We start from the raw sequence: 20356 nt of genomic DNA on the forward strand, positions 1-20356 counted from the left end.
ACTTTCAAATTTCTTAAATGGGTTAGAAATTGACCTAAGTCAATGTAACTTTTCATCAAATGTCCTGTCTCTTAGTAAATATCAGTGTTCTCCAGCAATTAGAAGAGGAAGGTAAAGGCCATAGGTCTCCTCCCTGGTAATCTTGCAACCAGATGGTATGAAAGTGAATCTTAGCCCGAATTCTTCTAAACATACAGCCCTTATTAGCCAGGGGCTACACATTTGCTTCCCGTAATGCCAGAGAATTCACCCTTTCTTTTCTTAAGACCCACAATATCGAAATGAAAGTTTGAAAGAAACTTGAGTATAAATTTCATTCTTAGGTAGATACAATACCCCAATAACCAAACCAGATAACGCAGGCTCAGGTCTGTGAAGTAGGTGGACAAAGGACATATAGGACTTTAGGAAAGGCTTTGAACAGTGCTGGGTTTAATAGATTCTTAGCACCACCTTCCTACAAAGATGATGGAGCCAGAGAGTCTTTCTAGCTAACCACTTATCTAGACTACGATTCATTTCATACATGGAAAATCATTCCTAACGTGCTGTATGCAATTTAATGAACCTTCTGGTGTAAATTTTGCTCAAGATCATTGAAATGATTGAACAGCCATTTGGGAAGTGGATTCCTGATGAGAATACTTCAAATGCTAACTACATGTCTCTAGGATGTATGATGGAGTTCACTCACACATTTCACACTGCTAATGCTGAAGAATTTTTAAAGTAAACAGCTACCTAGAAACTACAACTCTTGGTTTTTGAAAGAAGTAATGGTCTATAGGTCTGTGTTTTATCTACTATGAATGTCCATCATTTAATTTTGTACTTATAATACTGTTGTTTCTAAATTTAATTTCACTAAATACTTAGAATATAGATGAGTAGAAAACCAAATTAACCCCATTTCGATACTAAATGATTAAAGGATGAGACTCAAGCTAAGCCCTGGGTCCCTGACTCAGTTTTCCACAACCCACTCTCTTAAATCCAGATGTCAAGGGATTTGAAAATGGAGATGCCATGTATCCTTTTGTAGTGTGTCAAAGCAGAACAGGGAATAATATTCTAGAAGCAAATAGTAACACTTCTTGAAACAGTATAAACAAAGTTCCAAGTGGTTGGCCGTTTTTAACTCTGTACATGGTAGTGATTTGGAAATTGAGAACATTCCTTTCAATGCAACTTAATCAAATTTAAACATATTCCTTGTGATGTTAGTAATAGAAAGTTATCTGTAGAAATGAATAAATGTATTACTCTAATGGAAAAGAAGCCAGGGCTATGCTATGGTGCCTCTGTGATCATTGAAGAGTAGTCAGATAAACTCGTTTCTGCATGGGACACCTGGGTGGCTCAGTTGGTTAAGCGACTGCCTTCGGCTCAGGTCATGATCCTGGAGTCCCTGGATCGAGTCCCACATCGGGCTCCTTGCTTGGCAGAGAGTCTGCTTCTCCCTCTGACCCTCCCGCCTCTCTTGTGCTCTCTCTCTCTCATTCTCTCTGTCTCAAATAAATAAATAAAATCTTAAAAAAAAAAAACTCGTTTCTGTACACGTCAATACAGGCTTCTTCCAGAAGCTACTGATTTTAATAAACTGATAACCCTTAGTGAAACTTATATGCAATGTCTTAGCTAAAGAAAAGTCACTTTTATGAGCATCTTTAAAAACTGCTTAACCACTGATATTAAATGAATTTACAGATCATGATAGCCACACAAGATAAAATTTTTTAAAAATAATGTCTTAATTTGAAATATAAATACCTTTTGAAATGATTTGTAATTCAATAATACATATTTCAGTAGATAAATGCTCTGGCTTGGTTTAGTAACCAAAAAGTCACTATATATGTGTCATACACAAGTGCAGACTTGGGTATTGTATATTTTTGGCTCCGACAGTGTGTCACAATCGAGTTTCCTGGGGAAAGATTTTGAAATGGAGATTGACATGCAAGAAATTATCAGCAAACACCTATGGAGAAGAAAAGGCAGGCAGGATGCACGAAAATGTTATTGAAATGGAGTCACAACAAAGGCCTGAGTCAACTTAATGGGGTCCCCGGAGCTGGGATAACTCTTCACTATCTACACCAACTAAGTGCTCAATGGATACAGGATGTTCCCGGACAGGCTGGGAACCCTGGCAGAAGCAGCTCCCATCAGTCGATGGCAATTCCCAGAGAGGGACTCACCTGAGAGCTCAGACACCAAGACCGCCAGCAGCTGAGGGAATCGTCCAGCCCCAAGGAAGGCAGGCTTGTGCAGCGCGTCCCCACGCCCCCCTGCTACAGTCCACCCCTGTGATGCACAGATCGGCTGGCTCTTTATGGCAAGTTCTGGGAGAGGGTCCTGAGAAATGAAGAAGGCTCACTGGACAACTTGGAGCCCCACTGCCACAGCTGGTCTCAAGGCCACACTCATAACGGCCATCATCTCTCTCCTCTGAATTCCTGAACAGTACTCCTCAAAACTCTCAAGGTCATCAAAAGGAAGGAAAAGTCTGAGAAACTATCGTAGCCAAAAGGAACCTAGGGGGCCATGGAGACTAAATGCAATATGATGTCCTGGATGGGATCCCAGAAGAGAGAAAGACATTCGGCATAAATGAGTATCTGAATAAACTATGGGCTTTAGTTTGTCATCACGTATCAGCATTGGCTCATTAGATGCGACGAACGTACCAATACTAAGGTAAGGCGTTAATAGTGGGGAAAACTTCGTGTGAGGCGTATAGCACCCCTTCACAATCTTTGCAACTTTTCTGTAAATCTAACACTATTCTAAAACTAAGTTTATTTTTTTTAAATAACAAGGGAAAAAATGGATCACTTATGCATTGGTCGGTCTGATAAAAACCCAGCTCCTGATGAGTTTTTCAAATGATGTGTAATTCTCACCTGTAAACAGAACGGCCTTGCCCCAGAACCCTAGAGGTCTGTGTTGTTATTCTCCTACTGACTTTTCCATAAATTCCGCACGGCATCTTTTCTTATCCCCGAGACTTTTATAATCAAAGGTGTCTGCAGGGGGTCGTAGCCTGGACTTGCCTTGGAGCCTTTTCCTGCCCTAGACCTCCCTCAGGGGTCTAAGATTTTCATGTCGCCCAGCTATCTGAGGTGGAAGAGTATTTCCAGGTGAGAACGTAAAGAGCCCTACCAAGCGTTCTGCTGCCTTCTTAGCAGTGTGGGAGGTGAAAGATGAAATAACTTGACCTTTCCTTTGGGGAAGATGTTCCAGCAATGCCCTTGACCACTGGACCCCTAGAAACTTCACTGAAGGGATAGGTCCCTGAGACTGTAGGATTTATCTCCCATCCTCTGAAGTGTATGTCTTTTCTCCATGCATTTGCTACTTCGTACTCCTCAGATCTAATGCCAGTGATTGAGATGACCCATGTGATATTCTGCAGAATGACCAACTGGTACCTATTCTCTTGGACTATATTAGACAGGGTGGGAGAGTCTAGCTCTGGAGCAAGCCCATAAATGTTACTGTTGTCCATCCCAAGTAAATGCAAACATTCCTGGTCTGCCTTTCTGATGAGTATGGGAAGAACCTATTTGCCAGATCAATGGCCACATTCCACGTAGCTGAGTCTGTGCTAATTTGTTCTCACAAAGATTATCCATCCAGCTCAGCAGCTTCAATTAAGGCTCCCACTTGGTTGAGTTTTCAATAATCCACTTTCATTCTCTGGCATCCATCTAGTTTTCACAGGGGCCAGCGTGGTGAATTGAATGGAACTGTGGTCAAGACCAACGCTCCTGTAACCTTTAGGTCTTTAAAGGTAGCACTAATCTCTGCCACTTCCCTGGGATGCAATGTTGATTTTGGTTTCCTATCATGGTCAGGGGCTGGAACAGTTTTAGAGCTTTCCACTAAGCTCTCCCACTGGGACGGTTTTTAACTCACAGGCCAAGAAATGAATGATGCGCCTGCCAAGTCCCAAATACACTCAGCCCAATAATTTATTCTGGAAGTGGGGAGATGACCATTGGATGGATCCATGGACTCAATGGACCTACTATGATTTAGACCTGATATAGGACTCCGTAAATCCCATAGGCCTCCATTCTCAAAGGCACACTATCATGATACTCTTGTCCTTGAGCATCAGTGTCAAGTTCATCCTCAGAGTGTGTTTGTACACTCTTTTCCCCAGTGTACAGTTATCCAGGTAAATAACCATAGGTCGTTCTGAGGAAGGACTAGGGGAGTCTTTGCCATATATACTTGCAGTGGTGTTGCAAAGACCTCCTCTTGGGGATCTAGACTGTCCTTCAGTCAGTAGTTTTTCCATCTGGAAAATAGCCAAGGTCTGGAAACTTGGCAAGAGATAACTTTGTTAGGGTGGCTGTACCCTATCTATCTCCTGGTCATCCATCTTTGAGATCTTTCGCTGGTATAGCTTGAGCAATATTCTTACTGGTTACCCCTCTGTTCTGCCTCTAGGGATGCTATGCTGTGTTCTATTAACCATCTCCAACTCTCTCTGTAGGTACCCTCAGACCTGGCCACTCATAATGATCCTTGTGCCCACTTCGCTTCTGGCAGTGAAGCACTGCCCCTGGGCCCCTATTCTTCCATCCCCATTGTTATTAGTGAGCCCACTGCTGGAACAGCATCTGGACCACAGGCCTTACCACTGAGCTTCTCAGTGATGTGGCTACCCCCTCACCAATGCATTCCTGGTCACCTTGGTCAGTGTGTCCACTGTGCCTTCCTGGGTACCCCCTTTAGGAAAACATGAATACTTGATTGTTTACTGCAGTAATATCCATGAAACATGAAATCAGCAAATTATAGGGTTTTCCCCCTGGTGAACATTAAAATAAGTAACTTTTAATATGGAAATTTCCATTCATCTCTACCAACTGAAATCATCCTGTATACACAAATGAACCTTTGAGAAATACTATAGTGGTCAACAGGGAGACATTTAGAAAGTAGGAAAACCCTCCAGCCCCCTGCACATCTGTGGATCCAGGTCCTGCTGAACACTGTGTGAGTTCTGGAGTGGTCCCTGCAGTCACCCTTGAGCCTGTCATGTACTGCGGTGTCCCCTGGACCTGAGCACAGATCTGCCCTTTGACTGGCTTTAGGACAAGCGGGAGGTCCTTAAACCCATTTGCCTATCAGCTTCTTTACCCTTTACATTAAAGGGATTATGGAAAGAACAATCTGGTCCTTCTTATTTCTTGGAAATATGACACACATCCAACTGAAAAGTAAATAGAGAAACTTTTTAATTCCCTGCAAGGAAAAATTCCTGGATACTTCCATTTTTCTTATAATCACAGAGACATTCTTATCCTTACTCAAACATTACCAAAAATAAAGACAATGTTTACAATTTATTCTACAAAGATGCAAACAATCTCATCAAAAAAAAAAGCAGAAAGACAAGACACGAATTCCAAGGACAGACATGAAAACAATACGATTTTCAAAGATTTATTGTTTATTTTTTGTTTGTTTTTATTCATTTCACTATTTGTACGTTTATCTCACAAGAGCCTACAGAAGTGAGGGAAATTGTCTGCAGGCTAATTTTAAACAACATGAGAGAGAGGTTAAGTGTTAAATATAAAAAATAAAACTTTTAGCTTACTTACTATACTAGAAAGAATCTTCCTGAAACATGTCAGTTAAATTGGTCTGCAATGCATTAAGAAATGGAGAACATGTATTTCCTCTAAGAAATATTTCAAACATTGTGTACACTATCAAAAGAGCTGGTCAGCAAGTTTTCAAGTCACAATCCCCTGGACAAACTAAAGACAAGTTACCTTTTACCTGAAGTCAGAAGAGCAAAGTCTGTAGGAGTAAAAATATTGCCAGTGTTCTCAGCAATCTACCCTTACATCTGACAGGTTCTGAAAGTCTATTCAATAAAGTGAACCATGATTTATTTCCTGCAAGCTCCTTGCTTAAGTGGCAAGTAACTTTCAAGGCTGGACTTCTCAGTCTGTGGAGAGAGAAGCAAGCCGTACTGGCAGCATTGGTCCATCTTGAAAATCCTCCTCCGAACGGGAAAAGAGTCCAGCAATGACCTTCCTTGCAACACTGCCCCCACACTCAGAGCTGCAAGTCTGCACTGCGGGTCGCTGGGCAGGGGCGACTCTCAGCCACTAAGCCAGTAGCAGATTAAAGAAAAGAGAAGGAAGTGGAGGTCAAACGTTTCAGTTGATAGATGCTATCCCAGATAACATAGCAAGGGCTCGTGGTCTAGAAATGGATGAGATGTCAAAATGAGGTAACCAGGTATTGATAATGTTGAGAATTTAAGATGCAAGTCCCACCGCTGAAGATGGAGCTTTTTGACATGGCGCTGCAAGGAGTTCTGCCTGGGATCGATCTATTTGGAAGTCTCTTCTGGGCAGCACTGTTAGATATTTCTATTATCTGCTACATCGGAACCTCTGAATAATCATGACTTATACTCAAGATGCCTCTGACACCTGCAAGGTTCTGAAGGATCTTCCAAATCAAAGAAAGGTCATATAATGCCTGGTATTATTTTGGCATTAGCCTATATTATATAACGATTATTTAAAATTCAGTAATCCATATTTGGGCTCAATGAAAGCACTATCAATCTTACTGTTTTCTTACCTAGAACATCCTATTCTCCCAATAGGCTTATTGCACGACCAAAACCAAAGTGGGGACAGTGGGTTCTTGAAATCTAATCAGCCAGGAGGAAAGATCCCATCGGCCCACTCCCTGATGCAAGATCACCAGCGTTATCTCAACGCAACCCGAACACTCCTTACAGTAACATCCTCTTGAAGACCAAATATTCCAAACCCTTAGTTTTTTATAGGATTTAGAATCATTTTTCACTTAGCTAACCCTACACTTGCTTACTGTCTTCTATATGCATTTGTCCAACTTGGGCTGGCTGTTGAGTACCAGTCGAGGGGAATCCCAATTCTGCCTCCTCGACTCTCCTTTACGGACTTGGAAACGGAAGGTAGTGCAGTTCTCTCTGGCCATCTGCCAGGCTTGAGACCCCAGGCTTCTTGGGGTAAGTTCGACTGGCAATTTTAAAGAACTCTTCTGCTGCATCAAGAGCAATGAGACGATCCTGCCAAAGATGTAAACATACAAATGTCAAGAACTCAACCATGTCAATGGGAAAACCAATCCAATAACAATACCCGCCCTAGAAATAATCACGAGCAAGTAAAACATTTCTTCAGTTTTTCTCAACAAATTTAGAGATGTCCCTTAACCCTTTGCTTACATTATCCAAGAAATGTTCCACACTCTTATTAGAGTCCCTTCAAATGCTTTTTTAATCTTAGGTTATATAAACAATGTTTCTCACATCTCTTTGACCTACAAACGGTTCAAAAAGCTGACCGCAGAGCAGAAGTGGCTGAAAAGTACAGATTCTTGAGCCACAACCTGAGCCTTAATAGGGCTGAGTGCAATCCAGAAACCTGAATATTTAAAGCCCTTCAGGTGGTTCCGATGCTGCTGGCCCCTGGAAACCAGCATATAAGATACCACCTCAAGGTGTGGTGTTGCTGGTGGTGCTGGAATGATGAGTATTTGGAATAACAGAAAAGAAAAATTTAAAGCAAAATGAGGGCACGTAAAAAATATATCCACTGGGGTGCCTGGGTGGCTCAGTCGGTTAGGCGTCTGCCTTCGGCTGAGGTCGTGATCCCGGGGTCCTGGGTTCGAGCGCCGCATTGGGCTCCTTGCTCAGCGGGGAGTCTGCCTCTCCCTCTGGCTCTGCCTCTCCCCTGCCTGCTCTCTCTCTCTAATAAATAAATAAAATCCTAAAAAAAAAAATACACCCACTTACCACAACAAAGAGGTATCTCTCCGAGAGCTCCCAGCTTGTTGGAAAAATACTGGTTTCTTCAGCCAGTTTTAACAATATCTCCCGTGCTTTCCTTGTGTTTTTAGAATCACTGATGGTGCTGAGTTTCGTCACTGACAACAAAGAGTCAGCTTCCTTTTGAAAACCTACGGGGACAAAAACTTTACCCCTCATGTAAATACAGTAGTCACAGGAAATGGCCGTCCTACAGGGGATTAAGAAGGCACCCAGATGTGGACTCCAAACAAACATCAGGAGCCAAGGCACCGTTCCATGGGCTCCCTCCCAGGTCAGTGTGACTGGTAGGGTCTTTAATTGAAGCTCTTTTGAGATTTCTTCTCGTTTAATTTTCTTCGTTAACTTCCCTTCCTAGTTAAGCCTCAGATCCTCACCCACTGACAGCTTGCCGTCCCCCCCTTTTTTTTTCTCTTTTGGCCCTGAAATCTTCTCCCACCCCTTACTCTTCCCCTACCTGCCTGTGCAGTTTGGGACCCGCAAAGTGGTTGTCTCCAGGCTTCTACTTCCCCAAGCCCAGATTCTCTTCCCCGAGGCAATATGCTTGTCTGGTTAAAATTACTCACCCCCAAATATGAAAGACTCAGAGATTTACACCTGCCTGGGGTAACTCACATTATAAAAGAAGACAATTAGGTCACAATAAGGTGAGTAAAGAGGGCAGGGGTCTGTCCCATCTCACTGTACCCCAACTAAAGCAATGGAGGCTGGCGACAGCAACTGGGTACAACCCATGTGAAAAGGTGTGATGCCAAGGTGTCCCGTTCTCCTTCAAGGCAGAAGGACGGAGGACTTCAAACTCGATGCGTTCATGTTTTAAACACTAAAACGAGGTCATTTTATAACATGAGGGGTCATGTTTACTGCATCACTTCTCTTACAAATAGTATTTCTTCCAACCTGCCTCTTCTTAGACAGCGGCTCCTAACTGGCCAATCATGCTCATCTAATTCAATCCATGACGTACACTGCCAAAAACATTCCGTGGCAGTGCCCACCTGCTTCCCCTGCCCTGGGATACTCCACACTGAGGACAAATGGAGTAGCACATGGCAAAATATGTCCTCAAGACACGGGCTGGTGGTAACAGAAACATCAGATGTTTGTGCTGGACGACACAAGGAGGGCAAGCTTGGGGCCATAATTAGTACGCGGCAGCTCCCATCAGTCAGCCGCAGACGTGCCTTTTACACACGCAGAAGAGAGGGAAGAAGAATGATCACCACTGGTGATTTGCACCATTCCATGATCACTTCCAGACTCACCTAAATCCTCTAAAATGCGTTTCCATCTATTTCTCACTTCCCTCCGAATCTGCCGCAGGGTGTAGATATCATAGTTGAGTTTTTGCCACTCCTGTAGGAAAATGAAAATGCAGCTTTATTTTTACCCCTGGGCCTCCACTGCTACCAAATTCCCAAACGGAAGTGAAACATGTGAGCCTCCTCTTCACCAGGCTTCAAAACCTTTCTGGAAAGAGAGGAGGGCACGGGTAAGAAGTCCACAGGAAGCCATCGGCTACCAGTTCTGGGGCATTCATTAAACTCTCCCCATTCCTGGTCTCAGTCTCAGTGCTCTTACCTGTAAAGTGGGGATAACAGTGACGACTTCATTCCGGACCGTTATAAAGATTAAAGGTATACAGGAGCACAACACCCGCACGCAGTGAACCCCCAATAAAACCCATGTATGACCAAAGCCATTTTATCCCTTGAGAAACCGAGGCCCAAAGACGTTAACTGGGGAATCCAATACCATGCAGCTAATTGCTACCAGAATTGGTATTTGAATCCAGGTCTGACTCCAAAGTCCATGAGAAAAACGACACACACCAAGAATTTATTTCTTCTTCCTTTATTATCAGAGTGAAGTAGACCTGGGAATCCCAAGTTTCTGGATTCCCAGCCAACATTTTCTTCACCGTATCTCATCATCACTCTCTCTCACTTCTGTTCCATGACAGGGCGAATCTTTCAGGCATTCTCCAGAACTATTAAAAAGCTATCATTATGAAAACTTCACTCTTATGGGCAGTAGGCCATCACGTTGGTCCCCAAACAGAACTTGAATTTTTCAGGAGCCTTGGAATCTTTATTAAGCTAAGTGTTTCTTTTAAATGTCATGGACATTTATTGTTAAGGAGCCTTATCTATACAGAACAGTCATTTTATGGAGAATACCTTTTCCTTTCAGCAAAAACATTAACCACACAACTATTCTAATGCACAGCTTAACATCGTTCTTAACGCTCAACTGAAGACTCAGGTATGTGAGACTCTAACTTCTCGAACTGCATTTGTTTCAGGGATGACACTATTTTCCTATAGTTCCTGTCCAGGCTGGCCTTGCTCATTGCTAATCAACTTTCGTGACTGGCTAAGAGAAATCAATTTAGCTGCCATTCACAAATAATTATAGATTCCACTTTGAAAAAGAAAAGCCAGCAAAATAAAGGGTATTTTGTTACGACTGCGTTTTAGGTCTTGTATCTAAGGATAGGCCATCAAAAGGGCATAGGATTTCAGCCATTTTTTAGAAGCCAGAAAGTGGGGGAATTTGAGTACTGTTTCCTGGTCTTCTGTGGGTTTTGTTTTGTTTTTTTTTTTTTTTTTGGTTTTTGAACCTAAGACGCGTGTGTACATGTGCGGGCACGAGTGTGTGGTGACTGGAGTCAGGGATAAAACCTGTGCCCTAGAAGAAAGCAGAGTTAACAGAGTCATCTTGGAAATATGCAACCCTGCCCTCATCTTGAGCATCGTGTTAAAAAGTGCATGATATATATAATCCCCTACAGAGTGTGTAAGTTGGGGGGAAACCTCAAGTATTGTTGTTCTCATTGGATGGGCCTTATTGTGCCACATCGGCCATTCAGGGCATAGCATCTTGGAAAAGAACATGGCTGCTGGAACCATACCGCCCGGGTCTGGGTCCAGGCTCCATCATTTCTTAACAGCCTGGCTTTGGGCAAGTTCATAACTGTGTTTCATGGCCTCTTGTGCAGCATGGGGACACAAGTACTACCGACCTCACAGGCTTATTCTGAGGATCACATGTGTTCATGCAAGCCCTGAAAGGGGTGCTTGATGCACATTCTCCTCCATGTCAGGGTAGACACGATTAAGAAACAATTTTCCAAGACTCAGGATGGTTTCTATCATGAGGATTGAGGGAAGTATCTCATCTGGGAGGACCTCCAGAAGAAAAAGTGCTCAGCTCTTAGCATCAGGTATGGTTTTACTCCTCCTGAAAACTGTTTCATCATTCTGGATGTTATTTGTAACTGGTCAGTTTCCACCAAGTGAAAATACAGAGTCCTTTGACAGAAAATTGATGGGATGTCGTAAGCATTTTTGAATGACCAAAATTTCAGGCTACTTTTTATGTCTTTATTCACGCTTTTTCTCTTCTCATCTTCTGTCTTGTGCGTCTCTCACTGCCTTTTCATGTGAGTTGCTTCGGCCCTTTTTGCTAAAAAGAAGATTGTAAATAAATAAAATATTACACAGAGCAGCACTGCGCTGATTCTCAGTGAAACGGGCCCTCCTTAAATGGAAAGTGATCGGGCTTTTAGAAACACTTGATTCGAGAAACCCACACAATCAAAAAAATCCGCAGATGAGTTTTGCCTTCTGTCTTCACACAACCTTAAATTATGTAACAAACCACTAGGTGGCTTCATTAGCCTGTGATTCAAGGTCTTTGAGACGCTTTCGTGGCTTCTTCCGCTGATGCCCCAGAACTTGTTCCCTCAGCTCAAAGCAGCCAAATCCTATTCTTTCAGAGCCCCAGCCTCACTGAGCCGTCCAAGCTTCAGACTTTTTTTTTTTTAACTCTTCTCTTCTTGCTGCCCACCTATCAGCTATTTTGCTATTCTTAAATTCCAACACTGCATGTCCTACAAATTCGTTCTCTTTCAGTACCTGTTATTCTAATAAAAGCGCTTGATGGAGAAGCGACACTATGACATGGAAGAATCTGCTACGGACGGATCCCCACATGACGCATCAACTGACTTGTGCACGGGAAGTGCTTGTTAAGATCAACGGGATGGAACCATGCACTTCATATATCTGGATTATTACTGTTGTCTTTTGACAGAATGGTCATGGATAATAATCACATATGAAAGTATCTGGAAGTTTTGTGCAAAATGTAAAGCTCTAAAACCAGTAGAAGCATGGGTAGGGTTTTAACTAAGAATTGGCTTTTGATAAAATAAATGAGGAGGGAATTTGAATTTGTCTTTAATATGACCCCAAAGAACAGAATCCGAATGCAACAAATGAGAAACAGTGATGTACAAAATCTTACCCACAGCTAAACAAACTAACTCACCTATTCCCTGATACCAGAGAAAAGCAAGTCTTGTGGGTGCCCTGCAATTTTTAAGTCGTCACATTTCGTTTTTAGACAAATAATTTTAAAATAACAGAGACCAGGGGTGCCTGGATGGAGCAGTCATTTGAGTGTCCGGCTCTTGGTTTCAGCTCAGGTCATGATCTCGGGGTCCTGGGATTGAGCCCTGCGTCGGGCTATGTGCTCTGCTCAGAATCTACTTGGGATTCTCTCTCTCCCTCTCCCCCCCCCCCCTAAAATAAATAAATAATTAAAAAAAAATAACAAAGACCAATTACTCTTCACAAGTGAGTTGAAATTCAAACCCACTAGACATCAAAAGTTGGCCTTATTTTCTAAAATTATCTTTTGTTTGTCTTTTGAGAAATCCTGATGTAATACATTATGCTCATCTTGACACAGTGGCCTGAAACTTTAACAATAAGTCAATTAGCAAAGGTGTCATAAAATAAATAATGCAGGGGGTGGCTGGGTGGCTCAGTCAGTTAAGCCTCCAATTCTTGATTTCGGCTCAGGTCATGATCTCAGGGTCGTGAGAGAGAGCCCCACATTGGGGGGGGGGGCGCGTCCATGCTCAGCAGGGAGTCTGAGATTCTCTTTATCCCTCTCCCTCTGCCCCTCCCATTCCCCACCCCGAAAGGAAGGAAGGAAGGAAGGAAGGAAGGAAGGAAGGAAGGAAGGAAGGAAGGAAGGGAAGAATTGGTTGCACAAGGTACTTGAGAGCCGAGTCCAAGTGAAAGACATGTGATTGAAAGTGTTACTTAAGGCACGTGGAGCAGATTCTTGAGGTGCTTCTCCTCTGTTTGTTGGCCCACCAGACTGAGGCCAGATAAGAAGGCTGAGGCAACAAGAAGACAGGAGATCAAAGGACTCTATTACTGTGAGGTTGTGGATGAATGGGACACTTTAAAAGTACTTCACATTTCTTGCTAAAAAAGGTGATGTATGCATTTAGAGAAATGTACTCTAACAAGAGGCTCATATATTTTAAGTCATCTTAAACTCAGGAACAACTTCAAAAGTGATCAACTTATTTTTAGTTCTAAAAATAATATAATCACATGGAAGTAAAAACCCTAAAAGAACAGAAGGGTCTAAAATGAAAATGAAAAGTTTGCTTTCCTATCTTCTTTTTCTTACCTTATTCCTCAATAGTACACTCAACTTTGGCTGTATATTAGAATCATCCAGGGAGCATTTTTTAAAATACCAATGCACAAGATCCACCTCCCAGGCTGATGAAATCAGAATCCTTTGAAGGGGTGCCAGGTTTGAAATCCAACACCTTACGTCCGTCAGCATACCCCCACCGGGGCTGTAATGGGCACCTAAACCAGCTCCTCAAAGGAGATGCAGCTAAATCTGTGAGACTCTCAAGAGCGACCAGGAGAGATGTTCTCCCTTCCCCTGGACAATGTAGTGAGAGGGTAAGAAACCTAGAACTAACTAGAACTGCTCCATCACTGTGACTGCCCTGAGCAGAGTCAGCCTAAGGAAGAAGTCAACTCTCAGAGGAGGACAAAGGTGAAAGAATCACAGAGAGAGAGAGCCTAAGGACATCTGGGCCCCAGGAGCCTATCTCATCTGAAGTCAGTCGTACTTCTGGAACTCTCTGTCATCCAACACAATTCCACGTCAGTTTAGACAACTGGAGCTCTTTCTCTGGTCCCTGCATCCGAAAGATTCACGTTACAAAGTGCACTCACTGAGTACATAAACAAAAAGGAAACTATAACTACCGCACAAAATATTAGTCTCACGTTTTCCTACCTCTGGCTCCTGGGGGAAAACGTTTGGCATATAGACCTATTTAGCTGAGCGAGGTTATGGCTTACAGAGAATGCAGTGTTAACGGCTCGATCTTTCTGTCCCAGAAGTGACTCAGGCAATGACACAAATATAATAGCAGTCCTTTTCTGGGTCTAGGGAACGCTTTACGGTGCCTCCCCTGAATTCTGTCCATCAGAGCAGAGCTTCTCACTTGGGCAAGACTGTTATAAGAGCAGAGAGGATGTAGCTTATACCTCCATCACTGATCTGATGGAGAGGGGTCCAGCTACCATTGACTTAACCACTCAATTCCCTTACTTAAAAACATATGTTGAATCTTTTCTGTCTGGATCTAATGATCAGTTCAAAGTTAACTTTTGATCCATAATAACTTTGAGTCAAAACCTATTCACCATCTGAAACCCAAGCATTAGGATATCTTGGTTTCTGTCTTTCTTGGATGGTCAAAAACCATCTTCAGAAGAAGAAGATGCTCATACCCAGGCTTAAATCCTCTTTGTCGTCACCTTCATTCCATATCCCAGGATCAGACGGTCACAAACTGAACTTTAAGAAATGGTCTTTATTGTATTTGATCGGCAAGAAGAGCCTTTCCCAAATTTTGCATGAGTTATGTTATTTCCCTCATGCTCAACTGCCAGTAGCAGTCAAGCCAGAATTCAAATCTACTTCCAAAGTCTACCTACCCTTAATTTAAAAAAGGAAACACGGCACCTGGGTGGCTCAGATGGTTAAGCGTCTGCCTTCGGCTCAGGTCATGATCCCAGGGTCCTGGGATCGAGTCCCGCATCGGGCTCCCTGCTCCTTGGGAGGCTGCTTCTCCCTCTGCCTCTCTCTCTCTCTCTCTCTCTCTGTCACCCATGAATAAATAAATAAAATCTTAAAAAAAAAAAAGGAAACAGAAAAGAATGACTAGTTATTGTTGCTACCCCAACACAGCTTCCTTTTTCTTGCATATTTATGGTTTGTTTATGTCAGTTAGGTAATACATTTATATGATCCACAATCCAAAAAGTAATAAAGGCCCTGTCCCCCAGCCATCAGTGTCCTTTCTACAAATAAGGAATGTTACCAACTTCTCCCGCACCCTTGCATTTTTTTCCCCCATAAATGCTGGCATACTATATCCTGTACTTTTCACTTAATATATTTTAGCAATCATTCTGTATCAGAATATAAAGTTCCAGATCCTTCTTTAACTTGACTTTTTTACCATTTGGTGTAGACAGACACAAAATTATAAGAAACATATATATTTGGGGTGCCCGGTTGGCTCAGTTGGTAGAGCATGCAAGTCTTGATCTCAGGGTTGTATGTTTGAGCCCCACATGAGGTATAGAGATTACTTAAAAATAAAATCTTTAAAGGGGCGGCTGGGGGAGTCAGTTACGCGTCTGAGTTCGGCTCAAGTCATGATCTCAGGGGTCCTGGGATCGAGCCCCGCATCGGGCTTTGCACTCAGTGGGGAGTCTGTTTGTCCTTTTCTCTCTCTCCCTCTGCCCTCCCCCACTCATGCTCGCCCTCTCTCTCAAATAAATAAATAAAATCTTTAAAAAAATAAAAATCTTTTAAAAACGTATATATGTTTTATAGAAAATGTCCCCCCAAAATTACAATATTTTCCTAAACGTACCTCAAAACTAAAAAAATGCCTTAAGACCTTTTGCTTCCCCATCATTCTTTATTCATTCACCATGACGGTCATAAACGATCAAGGACTCACATGTGTCCTGCGCCATAGATGTCCCTTCGGGAATTTCCACTTCAACTCAACACTGACACGTTGGCTATAACAACATTGCCTTGTATGAAAGTTAAACATCTAGATCAGGGAATGGCATAGTGAATGGGACCCCAACACTTTTACTTGAAAATGACAGCTTCTTGGTAAAGTAGATCCTTTGAACACTGTTAACTGCTATCTCTTTCTTTCAATTTTTGCCAGTTTATATCATCTCATACTACTTTCTACTTAGGACGAAGAGAGATTCTCTAAAGGGTAGAAAAATCATATGGCCTGCATCTCTAGTCCAGTTTTCCTTCATTTTGTATGTGGTGGGAAATATCTGATAAGTCAGAGACATGTAATATGTGGAGGCACATCTGCTAACAGATTCTCTCATGTTTGCTTCTCACAGAGAAATGTGAGATGGAAAATACAGATGAGGGTAGTTTTGCAACTACTGAAGGGTACTCAAAACTGTTGATGTCAGTCTGGAGAAGCGTTTTCAGTAATGCAGGACAGGGCTCAGTGTGGGGGCCTCGTCATCATTTTTATCATTGACTTCGTGAAATCAGAGGCCACAGAGGTAGGAGAGATAGCTGATATACGGCAGGAGAGAAACAAGAGTTGAAAATATGCAACAAATAAGGCCTACAAAATAAAATCTATACATTGAAATTTATTAGGAATAAATGGGAGATATATCCTACTGTTAGGCTGAAACAGCAGAACACAGCCAAAGCACCCGATGCAGGGACCCACTTACACAGCAGTTCACATCAAAGACAGGTCTAGGCTTTGAATCAACCAAAAGCTCCAAATCCACCCAAAATGGGGCATTCAGTCTGCACTTCTCGGGCACTTGCTTTGTGCCAAGCACAAGTCTGGGCTTCCCAAAATAAATAGCACATGGAGCCTGCCCTAAAGGTAGCCCCCAAAACAAATGTATATTATAGTGCATTAATCATGAGCATCTCTGCACTCCACACAGAACCACCAGGGGGAAGTGGGGGCGCTGCCTAAAGAGGCATCCTGTCCAACAGTGGTACAGCCAGGAGAGGGACCAAGACGAGATGAGGGGCTTGGAAGCCATGTCATGGCGGTCTGGCTGACGGATCTGCAAACCACAGGCCTTTGGGGGTACGTGATGGCATTCCTCAAGCCTCGACAGCTGCTGTGTGGAGGAAGGATTCCTCTTCTTTTCTCTTCTCTATATACCCTCAAAATGCAGGACTAAGACTAACAGAAAAGCCCCAAGAAGGAAGATCAGTGGAAAAAGGAACTTTCTTTTCAGAATGAAGTCTTTGTAAGACAGTGAGCCCTTCATCACTGGACCTCGAAGGGATCATGTCTACAGGAAATATACCACCGTTGACCTCTGTACAGCTTGGGAGTGAGGGGTGCTGACCTCCTGCAAAGTCAAAAATCCATGCATAACTTTTGATTCCCTGAACTACTGGGCACGTGGGTGGCTCAATTGGTTAAGCGTCTGCCCTTGGCTCAGGTCATGATCCCAGGGTCCTGGGATCGAGCCCCATGTTGGGTTCCGTGCTCAGCAGGGAGTTGGCTTCTCCCTCTCCTCCCCCCTCATGCCCTCTGTCGCTATCTCTGTCTCTCTCAAATAAGTAAATAAAATCTTTTTTTTCTTAAAGATTTTATTTATTTGACAGAGAGAGACACAGAGAGAGAGGGAACACAAGCAGGGAGAGTGGGAGAGGGAGAAGCAGGCTTCCCGACGAGCAGGGAGCCCGATGTGGGGCTTGATCCCAGGACCCTGGGATCACGACCTGAGCCGAAGGCAGGCGCTTAACGACTGAGCCACCCAGGCGCCCCAAGTAAATAAAATCTTAAAAAAAAAACAAAACTGAACTACTAACAGCCTCCTGTTGACCAGAAGCCTTACCATTAATATACAGAGTCAATTTACATGTATTTTGCGTATTATGTGTATTATATACTGTATTCTTAAAGTAAGATAGAGAAGAGAAAATATTATTAAAATAATAAAGAAAAGAAAATAGGGCCAATGCATTTACAGTACTGTACTGTATTTATCAAAATAAAATTCCTTGTGTAAGTGGACCCGTGCAGTTCAAACCCATGTTGTTCATGGGTCAACTATATATAACTTTAAATTTCTAAAAAGATTTTATTTGTTTATTTGACAGAGAGAGAGTGAGACAGCAGAAGCAAGGAGAGCGGGAGAGGGAGAAGCAGACCCCCGGCTGAGCAGGGAGCCCAATTCAGGGCTTGATCCCAGGATCCTGGGATCACGACCTGAGCCGAAGGCAGACGCTTAACTGACTGAGACCCCCAGGAGCCCCTAGAAACGTAATTTCTATAGGCTCTTTCAATATAATATATTTTTCCTATATCAACTGACAAAATCTAAAAGAATCTCAAGGCATTTACAAAAAAGTAGAGATAGAGGTAGACAGAGAGATAGAGATAATATGTATAGAGCACTTATATCTTCCCAGGCACTGCTCTAAGCCCTTTACATGTATTTACTCAGGTAATTCCCATGACATGTGTTACTCTGGGAGATGGACTGTCACATCTTGAGAAGGAGAAAACTGAGACAACTTGCCCGAGTGCGCACTAGTAAGTGAGACCTGGGGCTTCGCATCCCAGCAGCGTGGCTGTGGGGCCAATGCACTTTGCCACTGTCCACACCGCCTTCTAAAACAGGAAGAGAGGGGACGTGTCGGCAGGTGGGAAGGGAGGAAAGGAAGTGGAGGAAGAGCAAAGAAGAACAGCTGACTAGAGAAGAAACCAACCTGAAGCCACAGCAGCTGTGCCCGAGGAGGAACCAAGAAAACACAACTGAAGTCTTGGGAGAGAACTTTCCTAGAGACCAGGTATTTCCAGGCTCTAGCCCAGAATGCTACCAAACCTAACAACAGCCTTCTCGAGGGCTGGCTTGCTGGGAAGTCGTGCTCGAGTCCTTCCTTTGGGGACTTCAGTTCAGAGCAGGTGGAAAGGACCTCAACCCGCTCCCACTCGTCCTGACGCTTTCTTCCCCACGTCCTCTGTGAGCAGAGCGACACGGGCAAAGCCATTCCCTCCGAGGTCTGGGGTGGTAGGTGGTGAGGGGTGGCCTAACTGGCAAAGGTCTGAGATTCTGAGGACCAAGGAGAAAAAGTCAGTATTTTGGCCTGAACTACAATCGTCTGCAACGGAGAGCCATGAAACTCCCCATACTTTTCTGAAACTATGCTTCAGGCTCCAGGACTGGGTAAAAAAAAAAACCCTGGGTTTCCTAGACTTACCCGAGGTCCTTCCTCCGATCCTCTCTCTTGCTGCCCCACCTCTCATTCTGAAAGGAAGCCAGCCACATTAACCTCCCTTCCCTTGGAAAAGTCCCTGGGGAGCCTGCAGCCCTCTTCCGCCACACTGTTACCAGGATGCCTAACGCAGAACCCCAGCCATGTCCTCCCCAGAGCACACGGGACCGCCACATCCAGCCAGGGCACTCACTCACATGGCGGGCTTCCTCCTCCCAGACCTCACCAGTGGGCAGCTTTCAGCAGACACCCAAAAGCTTGACCTCATGTGCCATGTCCAAGAAAAAGGATTCGGGAAGGAATCAGCTCATTCTTCTTGAAAAGACAGCTGGGTCACTCCCTGACGCAAGCAGCCACGGTGCCCTGCTCCTCCAACCCTGTGGATGCCTCAAGCTCTAGCCCACTCTCCAGGCCCCTCTGCCCACTGGCTTCCCTGGGGGACTTCCACCTACTGCTCTCACTTCCTCATCCCCCCCTCAATTCACCAGTCCCTGGCAGGCGGCCCCCTTTGGAGCTGTTACTCACAGCAAGCGCTAGGCTGCCTTCCCCACCTTCTCGTCTCACTCAGGCCGTCAGGGGTGGCCCTCACCCTAACCTAAAAGCATGGACTGCTAACGGCCGGCCCCTTCTAATGTGCCTTTCCGGGTTTCTGCGGGAAAGAGAGGGAAGGCACAGGAAGGTCCCCTATCCCCCTCCCCTGCCTTGGGCCCTCCCATTGCCATCTGCCCAGATGATCCCCCCGACGACTCAGCTCCTGTGGTCACTACTTCTCTGTCGGTCACTCCCGATCTCCTCCCAACCCCACGCCTCCAGTGAGGGTCTCCACGGGCCCCTTTCCTCTGGCTGTCTCCACGTGGGGGGACAGGCCACTCTACAGAACCAACGAGACCCCCTGCCAGCCTCCCTCGAGCCAGCAACCACCCCCCCACGCTCCCAGCTTGGTTCCCCGCTGCCCGCTCTCCTCAGTCCTACATGCCCCGATCCAGACCAGTCATCTGCTCCTGCCGATTTGCCCTCTGCCACACTATTCCCACCGCCCCAGCCTTACCTGGCCTGAGCAGCAGCCAAAACTGGTCCCTCGGCTTCCTTCCAGAAGCTAAGGTCTCCCAACCCCTGAGCGGTCTTCCTGAAGGTGAGGCTGGGTATATTTCTGGGTCAGACTTGGGTGGTGCCCCAGCACTTACTGAATAAAGCTGCAATTCCAAGCAGGCTCGCCATGCTCTGACCAACCAGTCTCGATCCACCACGTCCCCCCTACACGAGTGCCCCCGCCGCACAGGACCACTGGTCTGTTCTCCACAGCGCCTTGAACCTGTGTGCCTTTGACCACGTTCACTC

General features: G+C 44.4%; 1 protein-coding gene across 4 annotated transcripts in view; it reads right to left on the reverse strand.

The window, feature by feature from the left end:
• Nucleotides 1-5265: 5265 nt before the first annotated feature.
• The window catches only part of MREG (melanoregulin), a 56068-nt gene continuing 40977 nt past the window's right edge, over nt 5266-20356 (reverse strand). For 3 of the 4 annotated variants that reach the window (XM_027591286.2, XM_027591284.2, XM_027591285.2), the window contains exons 3-5: nt 9127-9217; nt 7829-7992; nt 5266-7099 (exon numbers count right to left, since the gene is read on the reverse strand). In XM_027591286.2, coding sequence (XP_027447087.1) covers nt 6965-7099; nt 7829-7992; nt 9127-9217 — 390 coding nt within the window. In that variant the 3' untranslated portion in view covers nt 5266-6964. The remainder of the gene's footprint in view (nt 7100-7828; nt 7993-9126; nt 9218-20356) is intronic. The other variant, XR_003519419.2, reaches the window with a different exon arrangement.

The sequence above is a fragment of the Zalophus californianus genome, chromosome 3 (genome assembly GCF_009762305.2).
Source record: "Zalophus californianus isolate mZalCal1 chromosome 3, mZalCal1.pri.v2, whole genome shotgun sequence".
In the NCBI taxonomy this organism is placed as follows: Eukaryota; Metazoa; Chordata; class Mammalia; order Carnivora; family Otariidae; genus Zalophus; species Zalophus californianus.